We start from the raw sequence: 16,486 nt of genomic DNA, 5'->3' as shown, positions 1-16,486 counted from the left end.
TTTTTCGAAAAGTTTTGTGCGCCGCAGGCAAATTTTTCAGGAAATCATGCCAAAAAAGGCGTTTTTAGGCACTTTAACCCCTCAGAATTAGTCATATTGGCGCCAAAGGCAACTTTAGAAGAATTTTGATGTTGTTCAGCGAAAAATGGATGTCATGAAGATACCGAAGGGGGCACTTTGTGGGGGGAAAAATGTGGTAACCTGCTTTGAGGGGGAAGGGCGGTCGCAGTCAAATCACTGAGAAAAAATGTGTCCTCCCCTAAATACGCTACATCCATATATATACATTTAGAAAATCAATTCAAAGCCATTGGTATTCGTGATATTATCTTAAATGTTGCTTGTCTTTCAAAGCTAGTTTCTAAAGTTTGAACTAAGTTTAGCTTCGAAAATCTTCTGAATGTTTTACTTTTTGGAGCAGCGTTTGGATGGCCACTAAAAGAAATATGAACGTCATACAAACGTCAATAAAACCGAAGGCTGCTAGTACTTTCTTTTTGATTTAAATACATAATTTGAATAATGGTATAGCTGAAAACACTGTACAACATAACGCTAACTTTTAAAATGTTGTTAATTATTCTTCTCACCATTGTTTGCTCAGGTAAGAACACTTTTTATCACCAGTTTACCTTGAAGTTCCTCTAACACTGAGGTTTCGTCTCTTGTAAGCCGGAAATTCCTGAGCCGGAAAGCCAGATATTCATTATCGTTCTCTTTAATCTTTCGGAGTTTATAGCCAATTTTTGTTTAATTTTTTGGAGAATAAACAGACTATTTATAGCAATTAAACTTGATTTCAGTATGCAGCCAGAATATGGATGCAAATATCACTAAGTTTGTCGAAAAGTATCTTCCACTGACTCATCGACCAGGCATTGTCTCGGACATTGTGTATGTGTTTGCTGACATCTACAACATCATAGACGTGGTAGGAAAATATGCGCTGTTTCTCAAGTTTTATTAGTGATCAGTTTGAGATCCATCACTTAATCAGTAATTTTCAATATATGCCAAACTGTAGGTAAAAATTTTTTCGGAAAAGTAGTTTTGAAGAAACTTGATTAACTTCTCGCACTCAAGTATCATGATTAATAATCGATTACTTTGCATTTTCATAGTCTGCTTCTCTGAAATTCGAAAACAATCGATTATAATAAATTACAAATAGATTATACGATGTGCTGATTTAAACTAACCGGACAAAACACGTTAAACTTGAAATTTAAAACGCATTTTTCTCAAATTGGGTTGAGTTTAGGTGAAAACTTATGAAGACAAAACTCGCTTAAAATTTTAGCAGAATTAAAATGGTGTAATTTATTTTGCAAAAAAAGGGCCCAAAATTTTACCCCAAAAAAGGGTCATTTTGGTTTTTCTTAGTTAATCAAAAATTACGCCGAAAATACCCAGTCGATCACAGACATAATTATAGTAAAATGAGCCCCTTACGTAGCCCAACAAACTTTATGAAGGGTATTTTCTCCAAAATATTGTATAAATTAATTTATTTTTGTTTGATAGACAAAAAAGGTCATTTTTACATTATATAAAATACCAACTTTTTATTTAAAAACAATTTTTAATCAATTTGCATTTTTTTTTGGAGAAAATACCCTTCTTAAAATTTTTTGGGCTACGTAAGGGGCTCAATTTGATATAATTATGTCTGTGATCGACTGGGATTTTTTGGCGTAATTTTTGATTAACTAAGAAAAGCCAAAATGACCAACTTTTGGGGTAAAATTTTGGGCCCGAAATTCGCAAAACAAATTACACCATATTAAATCTGCTAAAATTTTAAGCAAGTTTTGTCTTCATAAGTTTTCACATAAACTCAACCCAATTTGAGAAAAATGCATTTAAAATTTCAAGTTTAACGCGTTTTGTCCGGTTAATTTAAATCAGCACTGTATTCTTAATTTTGTTCGAAACAATTAAATCTTATTTTAATCAATTGTAATCGGGTATTTTCGAGTTAATTTCAAAAAAAATGCATCGAAAGAAACAACCCATTATAATCAATTATAATAGATTAATTTTCAATTTTGAAAAATCTTCCGTGTGCTGATTCTATGTTTATAATAAATTTGAACTTAAGTTATTTCGTAGTTTGCTTAATTTGCCTTTTTTTAAATTCCAATCGCGTTTTATAATAAGTTGCGCACGGATTTCTTTTATTCCTTTATTTAGTTGTTTTTTGCAAACCCTGCCATTTTAATATATCCCCCCACGTTTAATCCCTACCCAAAAGTTATCTATGTGGGTGGGTGTGTGGGGTTTTTGTGGTTCTGGGGGCGGGCTGTTTGATGAAGATGTTTGTGAGGGCTGGGGGTCAACGAGGATGGGGTAGTTGTAAAATGGGGGACGTGGTGAGGGAGGGGGGGGGCTACCCCTTGGCTAGAAACATAAATGTATTCGTTCGCGCTTGAGTTTTGCAGAACGCTGCAAAAAAAATAGAAAATTAAAAAGTTACAAAAAAAATAATCGATATTACTGAAAACAAAATTGGATTTTAATCAATTATGATGAATTATTTTAGATTTTGATGTTTGAAAATAATCGATCATAATGGATTTAAAATCTATAACGCTATCTAATTTTGCCATGATAATCGATCAAATATAGACAACATTTCAGTCAACAATAACCCATTAAAATTGATTTTTAACCATGAACAATTGGTGCAGGTTAGAACTAATCATTTTGATTACCAAATTTAAATTCGAAGTTCTAAAAAACTCAATTTCAAACAGACCGAAATAAGTATTAGAAGCAATCTGGCAAGCTTGAACCATTTTTTGCTTGAAATTTCAGTCAAATTGGACAAAATTATAGTTGGAAAAACAATTTTCGAGTTTTTTTAATAACGGCATTGGCTCGTTTTAGACCCCTAGACAACAAAATGTGGCATGTTTTGAAAACTTGTTACTTCATTGAAGTAAACAGTTTTGGTTGTGGGTTTTTTTTGGTTTTGTGGTTAGCGCGGGATTCGCACCAAATCTCTTAGGCTGAGACATTATTTTTACCAGTACTCGATAGGTTCAAAAATTTGTTTCCACGCAAAAATCATGCAACAATCTTGATAGTTGTCCGTGTTTTGATCAAAGGGAAAAAAATAGTCTGTAGTTATTCTCCAAATTCAATGTTTTATTCAGCAGGTGGTTGATAACATTTTGCATGATACCCATTGGCGCAAAATAGTTTTTAAGGAAAAGAACCCGTTGAAATAAGCAATTTTTATAGTCAAACTCCTTCATATTTTTTTAAGAAAAAAATGCAATTTTTACCCGCGGCGCCGAAGTTATTCTTAGCAGAAAATCAAATTTTGCCCAATGCAAAAGCCATATCGTTAAAATTTGCGCTTCCTATAGCGAAATCGTCGAGCTGCACTTTTGCTTTGTTCGCGGGAAGTGAAAATTGCTTTGGTTTCAGAAAAAAATAAATCGAACCATGCTTCATATTTGTTTGATTTCAAAGATTGATTGTACGTTTTTATCCCTCAGTTTAATTTGAGAAAAAAATATATACAGTGTGTTTTCAAATTAATTTTTTTTACTAAATCCTCTTTCATTTCACGAATATTTGGGTCATTGAAAGGATTTATTTTTCTTTAGGCCGAAAATGTTTGCTAAATTCTGATGATGTAGTTCATTGAGTTGGATTGTTTTTGTTGCGCATGTTAGCGCGATTTAATGAGATTTCACCACTTTTTGAGCTGAACAAATTACTGTAGCGCTGAATGAAAACAACAGTATAAAATGAACTAAAACATAATTTTCTAATTAGTTTTTCTCAAATTGGGTTATACTTGGTCAAAATGATGAGGATAAAGAACACTTGGTGTTTTACCAGCTTTTTGATGATGCAAATCTTAATGCAAAAACCAAAACTACAACCCTCAAAACTGGTCATGGTCAGTTTATTTGGTTCAAAAATAAGGAGATAAACCAGGTCAATTATAGTAATTCTTACATACATCAGTTTACCCTGTTTGCTGCCATAATTTCGAACCAAATGAATTGACCCGTTTTAAGGGTGTAAGTTGTATTTTATTTTTTTTTGCAACAAATTCGCACCATAAAAAAACTGGTAACAAAATTGGTCATTTTTCGGCCAAATAAATCGCAATTTGAGAAAATCGAGTTCAATTTGAGAAAAATCTGTTTTAGTCCAGTTTATCCGGTAGGTTTCATGCAGCACTACAGTAACTTGATCAGCACGAAAAGCTGCAAAAGTTCATTGAATCGCGCTAACATGCGTGAACAAAAATCAATTCAACTCAATGAACTACATTACCAAAACTCGGCGAGTTTGTTCTGCCTGCCGGAAAAAAAATCACTTCAATAACTCAAATATTCGTGAATTAAGAGAAGATTCATTTTAAAAAACGAGTTTTGAAAACACCCTAAAGTCTTCGAAACTTTTGAATACAGCGTTTTTGTACAGACCACGTCACAACACAAAAGGACTGGAAGAAACTATCGCATAGGGTTCGTTTTTTGACAATCTCAATGAAAACTATTGATAGAGCTGGGTGTATGGGGTCGGGGTTAACGTTTGTATCATATCACAGCCCTTCAGGTTGAGAAATTCATTTCAAAAAATATCAATAAAGGCTGCTTCAGTGTCGAGCAACTTTTGTCTGAGCTTTTCAGTTTTCAGACCAAATTACTACTTTTTGATGAGAAACTGAGTGACTAAATTTTCTATCACAGTTTTGAATTTAACTTAGCTTTTATTAATTCTTGTTTTTGCAGTGTTTTCAATTTTATTGCCTTTTGCCAAAAACAAATCCAAAAACAGAAACTTTTTTTAGCTACTTCATATTGTATTGAGTTTGTTCCATATTTTTTGATAATCTCATTGTTGTCGAAAAATTTTGTGCTTGCTTATCAATTGTCTATACTTATTAATTATCCTGATAAAAATTGAAAGTCTAAGAATTACTTCAATCCTATACTGATTTTTCCAATTTTTCAGCCATTAATAATCATTTTTGATGCAAAACCCAAACGACAAAAAACGTGCAAAATAACAAAAGTAGGGTTAAAATATTTTAAAAGGTTTTTGATTTTTGAAAAATGATAACAGTGGATGCAATATTCATTGCAACTAATCTTTTTAGAACGAAAGGGAGGAGACAATAACAACTAAACTGTGGCTCTATGTGGGATATGTTTTGGGTGTCGACCGTCGAGATTGGGACGATTACTTCCCAGAGTTGTACGAGTTCTATCCTGGATCAGACAGCGTTTGGCTTCCTGATATTGTTGTTCTTAACGGGTAAGACTGTCAATCTTTCCGATGATTGTTGGTTCTTGGGGCACAAATTTTTTGAAAAAACCGGCAGTTAATCCAGATATGACTAATATTAAGTAATAATAAGAAACAAACTGAAAAGTTTTTCTAAAATGTTTTTCTAAAATGTTCCCAATCTCGTCAGGTTTTGGGTTTATTGTCAGATAAAATTCTGAGAAAAATTCACATGGTTTCAAAAAACGGACAGTTTATTCTTATTGCTGTAGCTTGAAGAAGGTAAGCAGCTCATTCAAGGATCCAGTGGTGATGCGGCTCTACGACTGCAATGGAACTGCACCATACGATGCCTGTCCGGTCAATCCCGACGGAATACTAGTCGTGTTCCCGTTGGCCCTAACTCAGAAGACGACCTGCACTTTTGATGTCACTGATTTCCCATTTGACACACAGTACTGTAACATCGAGTAAGATGTCAAATAATAAAAATAAATAATCACCCATTGTTTCCAAACGATGTCTAGATACATTAGTTGTTATATAGACTTTCAAAAACAAATCTGAATTGTATGGGAGAGCGCCATTAGGGCAGCACGGCCCGTTTTTGGGTTCTCATTTTTAAATGTAGATACATAGAATCAATGTCCCATTTTTCAGCCCAAAAAGGACCGAGTTTAATCTAGTTGAATTGAAACATTAAAACTTTGCCTCGAAATGAATCTTCCTCAGCCTTGGATTGAAATTTCTTGGCTTTGACTTTTAGTTAATGATTTTGTTTGCCTGAATAATTCCAACAGAGGTCCTAGGAAAAATCCCCAATAAACTAGGGAGTGGGATGGTTGCTGGTGGCGTTTTAAGATGTCATTTGATTGGCAAAATGAATTTCGATGGAAAAGTCGGGGGCGTATTTAGACGCTTCTCCCTTCAGGGATTTTACCCTCTCACCAACCAAAGGATCCCCCATTTGTTATTATTTTATAACATCCATTTTAGTCGTACTAAAATTAAAGTTTTTCTAAAGGCGCCTTTGGCGCCAATTTATACTGACTTTGAGAGGGGAGCGCGCGCCAAAAAGTCCATTTTTTTTGTCAAATTATTACAAAAAGTGCCCAAAAACGGGTTTTTGGGCACCGTTGTTTCTATAATTTGCCTGCATTGCAAAAATTTTTGGCACAAAATGGTCTTTATAGTGTTTTGGGAATGCACGGAAAATCAATTTGGTCGACCGTAAATAAAAAGTCGACAAAATTTTCGAAATTTTTTTGAAAATCCGCCTCTTCCCCCCATGTTGAAATTCTGCGTGATCTTCTTTGAAGAAAAAATGTTTTATTCGAAAGTAATGTCAGATAACTTTTAATGGCGATAGCACATTTTACAGAGTGTTTTCTAAAATAAATTTCTAGAGTTATGCCTTATCTCAAAGTTGAAAAATCTGAAAAAATTGCAAAAAAAAATATTTTCTCAGTGATATTCAGAAAAAAGTTAAAATAGTCTCATTTCAGAATCGGCCCATGGTTCACAGATATGACTACCTTCCCACGGGCGCTTTTTCCAACTGGTCTAGGCCCCTTCATCATACAGCATCCAGTTCCCACCGGTATGTGTTTTCAAATTAATGTCAAGTTTTCCATTTGGTTGACAAATTGATTAAACAAAGCTTTGAACTAATCGTTTAAAGACGATAAAAAGCAATAATTTCAAAATTAAACAAGACTGCTCGTATCAGGGCGAAGCCCTGAAAGTTCCGACTTCCTTTTAAGGTTTATGGAGCAATAATAAAATGAAAAACTTCAAAGTAAGAAAAAAAATATAAAAATGTTTTTTGAAAAAATTTGAGATTTTATGTAAAAACATCATCCCACAGGTCATATTAAGTACAAAGTGATAGCTTTTGCGCCTATTAACAAATCAATTATGGCATATAAGCTTCCTTGAACCAATTTAGAACGATTTCTAAGACGGATTAAATCTCGCTTACGCGTTAATAGCGCGAAATTTATCGCGCGGTAATTGTCCCAAATTGGCCAAAATGGCAATCTTTAAACCCCCATAACTTTACGAAAAAAGTACAACTTTCGAATGATATAAAAAATTGCGTCAAAAATTGCGTCAAAAATTGCGTTAAAAAGTCGAAATTTGTCTGAAGAAAAAAAAAACCCACCCCGAGCACAAATACTCCGTTACTTTCGTATCGAAAGTCGGAACAATAAACTGATAGTTTTGTCGCAATTAAGACTATTGAAAAGTCACTTAGAACACTTGGAGTTTATCGCGCCGACGAGAACACTTTTGTGATTTTTGATGGTTATATCGGTAAAAGCAGCAGCGGTTTTAGGGGGGGGGGAGTTCGGACTCCCCTCCCCTCACGGAATCGACCACCTGTCGACCCAAAAGTTCCCCCCTTTGTACTATTTTGAGACATCCATTTTTGGCTGACTGTCCCTAAAATTTTTCTAAACGAGCCTTTGGCGCCAAAAATACAAATTTTGAGGGGATAATGCGCACCAAAAAAAAACAAATTTTGAGGGGATAGCGCGCGCCAAAAAAACGTGATTTTTTGGTCAAAGTTTGCCAAAAAATTTCCTGCAGCGCAAAAAATTTCGACTAAATTGCGTTTTAATGGGCATTTGGGAGAGCTTAGAAAATCTATTTGGTCGATCTAAAAAAAGGTCGCAAAATTTTCGAATTTTTTTTTGAGAATCCGCCCGCCTCAAGAAAATCCTAGATCCGACCCTGGGTAAACGTAAAAAACATGAACGCTCTGACTCGCCCAGGTTTTTTTAGTATGAAATTTTCAGTTTTACGACGATGTAATAATTAATTTTGGTTTTCAACCGTTTCTTTTGGCCTAGTCAATTATGTTATTTCGGAGGGTTTGTAGCAGCAAAATAATCTATAATGCTACTAGTCTAGTGGAAGAAGTAAAGAACTTTAATACTGATTTCAAAATTCTCAAAAAATGATATTTCTCACAAAATATCAAAGTTTCCCGCAATTACTTAAGGTGGTTGCATAGAAAAGGCACAATACTTCTATGCACTCAGTTAACTGGTTTAGTGCCAAGCTTGCAACTTTTTTGACCCTTTTCCTCTATAAGATTTAACTGAAAAAATGCCTGATAATTCCTTGACAAAATGCATGACCCATATTTTATAATCAGTTTTACAAGTTTTTGGTTTAACTGGTGCCTACTGAAGTCACATATTGCGTCTGCTTTAATTCAGTATTTTTTGGAAAAAAACCATTCTGGCAAATTATCTCTGATCTTTGTTGAGTAAAAAATATCAGCAATGATTCAGGATTAAAAAACAGGGAAACTGAAGTAGTTTTGTGCCGCTCTGATGCAGTACTGGAGTTATACTGAAATCTTACTTCAACAGTACTGTTTTGCACTGAGAGACCAATCCGGGATTGTTAATGTTTCAACTTTTGAGACAACTTACGGAACTTTTGTGTTCGAGTAGTTTTTCTCCAGACACATCTTAATTTTTTGAGCAAATAATTTTTCCCCAATTTTTTCTATAAAGTTTATGCATAGACCCAAAAATACACACTGGAAACTTAACAGCATGTGAGGCTAAGAATTTCAAAAATTAAAATTAGAATAAGAAATCAAGGCAGTTTTTCATTTCTTGCATGTTTAAAAAAAAAAATCAAAACTCTGTAATTCGACAACATTTCGAAGCAGTCGGAACATTCAGGGCTTTGCATTGAAATAATCAAAGGAACTTTGTATTCGGGTTTGTTTTTTTTTTTCGTTTCCCAAGTAAAACTATATCCCACAACTAATGATCGGAATGAGTCAAGTGATACACCATAATAAAGTTTTTTCAGTCGTGATTCGATTAAAGTTAAAAATTTCATTATGCTTAAGCCTTGAAAACTTGATTTATTCCAATTGAATGATTTTTGGAGTGTTTTAAACGCTATTTTGGAAATATAAAACTTCAAAAATTTAAAAACAATTTTGCAAAAGCAAATTTAAAAATATTGTTGCTCTTTAAGTTTTTTTCCAACTATACCTATTTTACTATGAATGTCTAATATGCTAAATTTATAGTTTTTTGCTTAGATATTTCTATCACCCTTCGCAGAAAAAAAAACACTAATTTAAAAAATATATATATTTTTAAGACTATGGTCGGAACATTCTGTGCTACCTGCGCACTAACCGGCTCTCCTTGTTTTAACTGCGATTATTTAATTAGTCAGTAGTATGAGTCTGGAATCATACATTCCCAATTCGCAATGGGACCTTGTCAGTGCCCGAATGACTAATACCACACGTAAAGCGAGGTTGGGGTCCACACTTAAAGAATTCGAAGTCATTGTGTACACGCTAGAAATGAGGAGAAAACCACAGTTCTTCGTCTACACATTAGTTCTTCCGTGTCTCATTCTAACACGTAAGTGAATTATCATAGTTTTGACTACAGGTTTTCTCAATTTTTATTTAGAAATATCAGTTGACACTGGCTTAAAAATACCAACTGACACTCAATGACTTTAATTTGAGGAAAATACACCCAACGAAACTGTGAAGTATAACGAATAGCTATTTCCTTCTTTTTTCAAACGTTGAAAAAATTAGAGTATGAAAGTACTGTCCACCTAATATAAACAATATAAGTTTATAGTTTACTTTTCAGATGTCAAATAAGGTGTTAAAAGAAGCTATCGAATGTTTGATTTAGTGCTGACTGTGCTGTCGGTGCTTCTTCCTGTCGAGAGTGGGGAGAAAATGGGGTTGGGAGTGACCATTCTGCTGGCACAGGTGGTCAATCTAATGATCCTCTCAGGGCTCATACCAACCAGCTCCCAGAACTTCCCCGAGCTCGGCGAGTGTTTTGCTAAATTTTTTGGCCATCATGATGGAGATATGGCCATTTTTATGGCCATATCATGCTTAAACCATTCTAGGGCCATCATTTGAATCTTCACAATCTAAACATGCCAAAATTTTTCACAGCCGTTTTCTTTTCATCTATCGGATGAAAAAAATGCTTATATTCTTTAGATTTTTGGTCCTCTTTTCTACCAAGCTCCTGAGTAAGTTGTATCAAAATTGTAATAAAAATTTTAACGAATAATTTTAAGTAAGCGGAGTAAAAGTTTTAACTTTTGACCCAGTTTTCTCCAGTTAGTTTCATGTTATCAAAAAAGCGCCAAATTGTTCTAGGAATTCAAAGATCTTAAAGGGCATCTATTTTTCTTTGCCATTCGAAAGATGAGATTATTTAAAAAAAATCAGTGTTTTTTATGTTTACTTGCGTTCATTACTTTTTTCCAATCTTCGATTGGCTATGTTTGCCTTGTGGTGATCAGTGTGTTATTACATTCGATTTTAGGCTACTACTTCCTGATCACGATTTCATTGATTGCTCTTTCTCTGCTCTACAACGCTGTCATCATGTCGATCTATTTCTACGACTACGCCAATGTATTAGGATACCTCAAATCTGCCAGTAAGTTTAGGATTATGCTACAGCTAGAATTTATTCAAATTACAGTTCAGATAGGATCTTAAGATTAATATGGATAGCCGGTTGCTGTGCAATTATTACAGAATGTTCCGACAGAATGTTCATGAAAAAAAAACTACTTACTCTTTCTCTCTCTCTCTCTCTCTCTTATATATTCCAAATTGTTGTGCGTGGCGTGATGAGAGAACCATAAGCATAAGCAGTTTATGAAAAGTTTATTGAAAGAGACATAATTGACAACTGGCGTCAAAAAATGAAAAAAACTTCTGAAAAATTTCTCCTTATTGCCAAAAAGCGCTAAGCGAAGCTGAAAAAACTAGTTATAGTTTTTCGAAGTGAAACTAAGTTTTTTCACTACACAAATATGAATTTTTAATTCAAACTCGAGCGAGTCTTACTTGCTCGAAATTAGACTATTTAAAACTCAAAAACTTCAAACCAGTTGTTCTCAATAATGGAACTAATTTTTGAAGTTTTTCGATGTCGTTCAAATCATGACTAAAAGGGCTTTAAATACGAAACATCACTCAACCCACTCCGGTGATTATGCTTGGAAAAAAGTTAAAGCACATCCGAAGACAAAAGTTCTTCCTGATTATCAATGGTCAAAAAAATCCACCACAATCGATTTTTTCCGAATTTTCTTAAGGGCGGGTAAGTTAGTAAAATTTGTGGGTTTTTTCGGTTATACCCCCCTATATGATGAAAAAACGAAAACTTTTGATTCAAAATTGACACAGTATTACTAGAAAAAGAACGATATCATTATTCTAAACTTATTCTCAGAGCGTTCTTGCTACAATTTACGAAACTTCAGCATTACTCGTTTAAGTTATGTAATAAATCCTGCAAATTTTTGCGCAATTTGAAACAAAGTTGAAAATATAAATTCCATTAAAACTTAAAGTTGAAGAAGCTAAGAAATTAATTTGAAATTGAAGAAGAAAATGAATAACAAGACTGCAAAGCCTTGAATGAGACGACTGCCGATTAATTGGACTCGAATGTTTTTAGTAACTCAAGAACACACACTGAGGTTTCAAGGATCATTATCAATCATAATGGATTTTCAAGGTCAGTCTCGATAAAACCTAAAACAATCAATTATAATGGATTAACAAAAGATTATAAACTAACAAAAAAAATACAGAGTAAAACAGCATAACGAATCATTTTTTGTTTTACTTGAGGCCTCGGACTTTTCAACTTGAGGCTCCTACTTGACGTTTTACTTGAGGCTCCTACCTCCATTCAGCCCTCCACAGCTTGTGTGAAAATAGTATATGGAGCGATGATTGAGTGAGGGAGGGAGTGGGGGTTGATGAGAGATCGGGGTGGTGGGGATGTGTTTGTTGGGAGAGGGGGGAGGGGGGAGGGGTAAGCTCGTGGAGGGCAGTTAAATTTAAACAACGCGTAAAAACGTTTTCTTTGGCCTGTTTTTTTTCAGTTTACATGGGGGACGTTTAGATTTGGGGGAGAGGGAGGAGAGAAAGGGGAGGGTGAAGGTTGAAGGGGGTAGGCTGTTAGGGGGATATAAAATGGGATAAAGGTGGGATATGGGTTAAACATTTCACACGGAAGGGTATGGAAAGCGTGCTGGATATTGTTTTGTAAAATTTAAGTAGATTTGAGCAATCGATTATTATTCATGGAATCTCATCGCTGGGAGTGGCAAAACAAGGATTTTTAGACTGATCGTATTAAAAGTCAAGAGTGCCGAACTAAAACAGTGCCGAAATTGGAAATGTGTTCAACAGTGCCCAAAACTGATGTTTTTTGGAAAAATTAAGTTCTTTTTGTGAGTTGTTAGCAATTTTGACTAAATATTGTTTTGTTTGATCGAAAAGTTTAATGACGCCGCGCTCGGGGAACTTTAGTTTGTATTCCAAGGCGCGTCAATTAAATAGCCCTTTTCGTCTCTCCAACTTCCGTCCATTTGAATATAATTAATTGTTTGTCACTTCGGACAAGTAAAAACGATATTCAAAAAAATTTTGGGCACTGTTGAACAAGATTATGTTTTTCGGCAGTGTTGTACTTGCGCACTGTTGTACTACCCCAATTTAAACAACCTTCCATTCTAACTTAACGATTTAATTAAAGTTAAATCCAGTTTGATCCTGTTCAAACCAGTTTGCCAAAAAAAGTCCAAAAATTTGACGCATGACTAAAGAAAATGGATGTAGAATGAGTAATTTTTGTGAAAGTTGTCGAATGCTATCCAATAATGATACGACCAATAATTCCACTATTGATTTGAGGACATTAATTATTTGTTTTTTTTGTTCAGACTTTAGTAGAAAATGACGAAATTGATTTGCGCTTGGGCTGGTTTTTTTATACAGACTATACTAAAAAAAAACTAGCAATTTTTGACGGAACTTTTTTTCTCATTCGAAAAGTATTGTTGTTATAATCACAAGTTATTTTAAAAATATTTTTTCCTCCTGAGATCAATTTTCGTAAGGTTGTAGGGTTTGAAAAATTGCCAAATTGGTCAACTTTTTGGCGCTGTTTTTTTCGTGCTTTAAAACCGTAATCGAAGAAATAACCCAACCTTTAAATAGTCCCAAATTGAACTGAGGCATGCTTTTTGCTAAAAGTATATTTTTTTAACTTTACAGAGCATATGAGGGGAAAATTTTGAAAAACGTTTTTCAAAACGTTTTTTTGAAAGTAACAAAAAATTAAATCCAAACATGTTTTAAAGATTTGGGATGTTTAAGGAGCGATTTAATGCATGCTATTAACGCGTAAGCGAAAAATTAATCCGTCCTAGAAATCGTTTTGAGCTGGGGGACGCGCTTTTACCAGTCCGACCTTTTTTATATAAAAACTAGTACCTAGACCTTTTACCAGATTTAATAAACACATTTGCTTGACAGATGTAATGACGCCGCTTAGTCTGGTCATAAATAATTAAAGCGCTCTTCTCATCAAAACTGTGTTTGTTTTAACCACTTCATTTGTCAAAGCCTCGTTTCAAATTAGCATTTAAATTGGTCTATTCTTATGTGGTCTGGTAAAAGGCCGTCTGTTACAAATCCTAGCGCCCAAATTGGGTTCAAGCAAGTTATTTGGTATAGTCAAAATTTTGCCATCAGCGAACTATATCACTTTGTACTATACATAACGTGAGGGGATATGGTTTTCAAAAAAAAAAATAGAACTTTTTAATTTTTTTTTGGAAAAGATCATCATTTTTTAAGAGCAAATACTTCTCCTTTGACCTTAAAAGGCAGTCAGAACATTCAAGGCTCCATCCTGATGCGAGTTGTCTTTGTTCTAACTGAACTTTGCATATTTGAACTCATCACATTCGAGCTTTGCAGTCATTGAAGCCTCTTTTTTATTTTAGCATCTAAAGTTGAACCAAGGAATCAAGCAGACAGTGAACACATCTCGTCCAAAAACCCAGGATTGGAGATAGATTCGAAACTTTCACTGGAAACTTCCTTGATCAAACTTGTCAAGGTCATCCAGGAAACTAAAAATGGGGTTTCGAACGAGTCCAATGAGAGAAGACAGAAGTTGTGCGCTGTCGCCGACCATCTTTTCGCAATCATTCTTTTTGTTATTATCTTGATTGTCCACGTTGTATTTTTTATCCCCCACGCATAAAAATCTGTGTATTCTTTAAGTTTCACTGTGCACTCTAAGTTCCGAATTGTAGATTTAAGATTTAAAAGTAATGGAAAAAGAAAAATTTTTCATTTAATTTGTTTCGAGACTTGCCTATGAGAAAGCGAAATTGTGTCATCTACACTATCAAAGTTTCATAGCATAAAGATGTACATGAAAAATAGTATAGATGTACTTGAAAACTTTACTGCACATGAAAGAATGTTGTTTAAAGGATTGGCTGGCTATCTTTTACTGTTTTTGAATGTGTTTGCACATTTTAATCTTTTACAATTTAATCCGGTTCGATCCATGATGCGAATTTTATATTAACAGAACTCTTTGCTCGATAGTCTCAGAGTGGGTCAAAAACCTTTCACCCGCAGTCATACTGACTCTGGGTCACAAATTTTAGTTGCATTGCTACCTATTTTGGTATAAAGTCGAACACAAGCTCGAAACATAAAATCTAACACAAATTTACAGCACAGTCGAACTTAAAGTCGAAACATAAAGTCAAGTCAGTCGAAACAAACTTGAAAACGAACAAAATTTCACAAATTTGATCTTATTGTCGGATTGTTTAGCTTGTAAAACTGTTAAACAGTTGCAATTAGCAAAATAATCCAGTACATATGTACTATCAAAATGCAGTTAGTTAGAACAGCATATTTTCTGATCATTTATAGGACCGCCACAAGAAGGCCTGCACATGGTCCTAAAGTAAAATCTTAGCAAAATTTTTGGGGGTAATGATGAAAAGCTAGGAACAGTCAAATGAAATAAAAATCTTTCAAGTGAAATTAAATTTAGGCAATTAAAAAGAACAACTAAATGATTAACATATTTATAACTCTCATGAAAGCTAAACTTAGAAACGAAAAATTTGTCGAATTGTTTTTGCGTGTGAAACATATGAAAAAAAAAATATTTAAAAATCCGGGATATGAAAAATTTGGAACTGATTTGCGGCTCCCGATCCGAATGCCCAAGATTAAAAGGCATGACAGATTTAGGCTGTTGCCAGATTTAGGATATTTTATTTTCATATACAAACTTAATTTTATGTGGGATAAAATGGCATGTATATATAATGCAAGGGGTCTAGAATTTTTTCAAAGGGAATTTCTGAACAAAAAATCAAACTCGGTCGACCCATTTTAAAGTCGATTAAGCTGATTTTCATAGAAAAGATAAAGAAGACCCTGTTTTTCAATTTTTTGTTCATCATTGGATTTTTAAAAACAACAAGAAAAAATACTGCTTTTGGGAGTTTTTAGAAATATTTTCATCCAAAAACTGAACTTAAATCCGTGATGAGATGTACAGCTTGTATGTTGATCTCTTCTTTTATAGATAAATTGTCTTAACTTAACCAGTGTATGCAATTGAATACTTTTTCCGGCGCGTGCTCCCTGATGAAAGATCGTATACATCCCAAAAATTTGCAAAACCCAATAACAAATTGCAGATTTCCGTAAGCTTTGAGGGATCCGCTATTGCCTCAAATGTCGCCTGCTTTGAACTACGCAACAAAATTTTAAGGTGTGTTGATTGAACCTGCACAAAATCAAAAATCCTGAGCAATCAAGTTCATAGCTCTCTAGACATATAAACACTCGCCTAAGTTTTGAGACTTGCCTATAGGAAAATTTAACTGTATCATTTAGACAATGAAAGTTTTAAATGTCTGATTTCACCCAAATGCTGTTCAGAGAGTTTTTAAATGTTTTGGAACCTTCTAAAAATTGAAGCTTTGGGTATTTGTCGACATTTTTAACGAAAATTTTGGGAGTCGGGGGAATTAAAGGGGTCAAGTCCACCCCTTTTTTCATACAAAAAATGATAGAAAATTTTTTTGCTACATAAATAACTTTTTTTAACGAAAAGACTTATGCTTTTTATATTTCACATTAAATCCCGAATGTTTTACAACGATGTTTAAGAAGTGTGTGAAAATTGTCACTTACATATGTGAGTATTCATTGAATTTTTAATCAGAATTCAGATTAGAAATAAAGAAGTTTTAGAAAATCCCTGCTTTAGTCTTGCGTATTTCATTAAAAGTTTCTGGCCAGAATCGTAGATTAGAAATTAAGTATATTATTTATCGTCCAAAAAAC

At 34.0% G+C, this 16,486-nt stretch overlaps 1 protein-coding gene across 2 annotated transcripts; it reads left to right on the top strand.

Moving 5' to 3' along the window:
- The first annotated feature begins 335 nt into the window (after positions 1-335).
- LOC134851300 (neuronal acetylcholine receptor subunit beta-3-like) lies at positions 336-14,387 on the top strand. 2 transcript variants are annotated; one of them, XM_063867318.1, is made up of 10 exons: positions 336-604; positions 804-931; positions 5,129-5,286; positions 5,529-5,726; positions 6,762-6,856; positions 9,468-9,665; positions 9,954-10,097; positions 10,608-10,724; positions 11,757-11,816; positions 14,101-14,387. In XM_063867318.1, the coding sequence occupies exons 1-10, from the start codon at positions 568-570 to the stop codon at positions 14,361-14,363; spliced, it is 1,398 nt and encodes a 465-aa protein (XP_063723388.1). In that variant the 5' UTR covers positions 336-567; the 3' UTR covers positions 14,364-14,387. The 2 variants fall into 2 exon arrangements, with proteins under 2 accessions (XP_063723388.1, XP_063723389.1); XM_063867319.1 differs by lacking the exon at positions 11,757-11,816.
- Positions 14,388-16,486: the final 2,099 nt, after the last annotated feature.

Source organism: Symsagittifera roscoffensis, chromosome 7 (genome assembly GCF_963678635.1).
Source record: "Symsagittifera roscoffensis chromosome 7, txSymRosc1.1, whole genome shotgun sequence".
NCBI classification, from domain to species: Eukaryota; Metazoa; Xenacoelomorpha; order Acoela; family Convolutidae; genus Symsagittifera; species Symsagittifera roscoffensis.
Note: the sequence above shows the minus strand (reverse complement) of the source record. Positions and strands in the feature narration are given on the sequence as shown.

What these genes read in the sequence shown, in the direction of transcription:
- LOC134851300 (XM_063867318.1), top strand. Translation starts at nt 568, where the DNA reads ATGTTGTTAATTATTCTTCTCACCATTGTTTGCTCAG. An exon ending in TCTACAACATCATAGACGTG is followed by an intron (nt 932 to 5,128) that starts GTAGGAAAATAT and finishes TAATCTTTTTAG; the next exon opens with AACGAAAGGGAGGAGACAAT. An exon ending in TCCGTGTCTCATTCTAACAC is followed by an intron (nt 9,666 to 9,953) that starts GTAAGTGAATTA and finishes TGTTTGATTTAG; the next exon opens with TGCTGACTGTGCTGTCGGTG.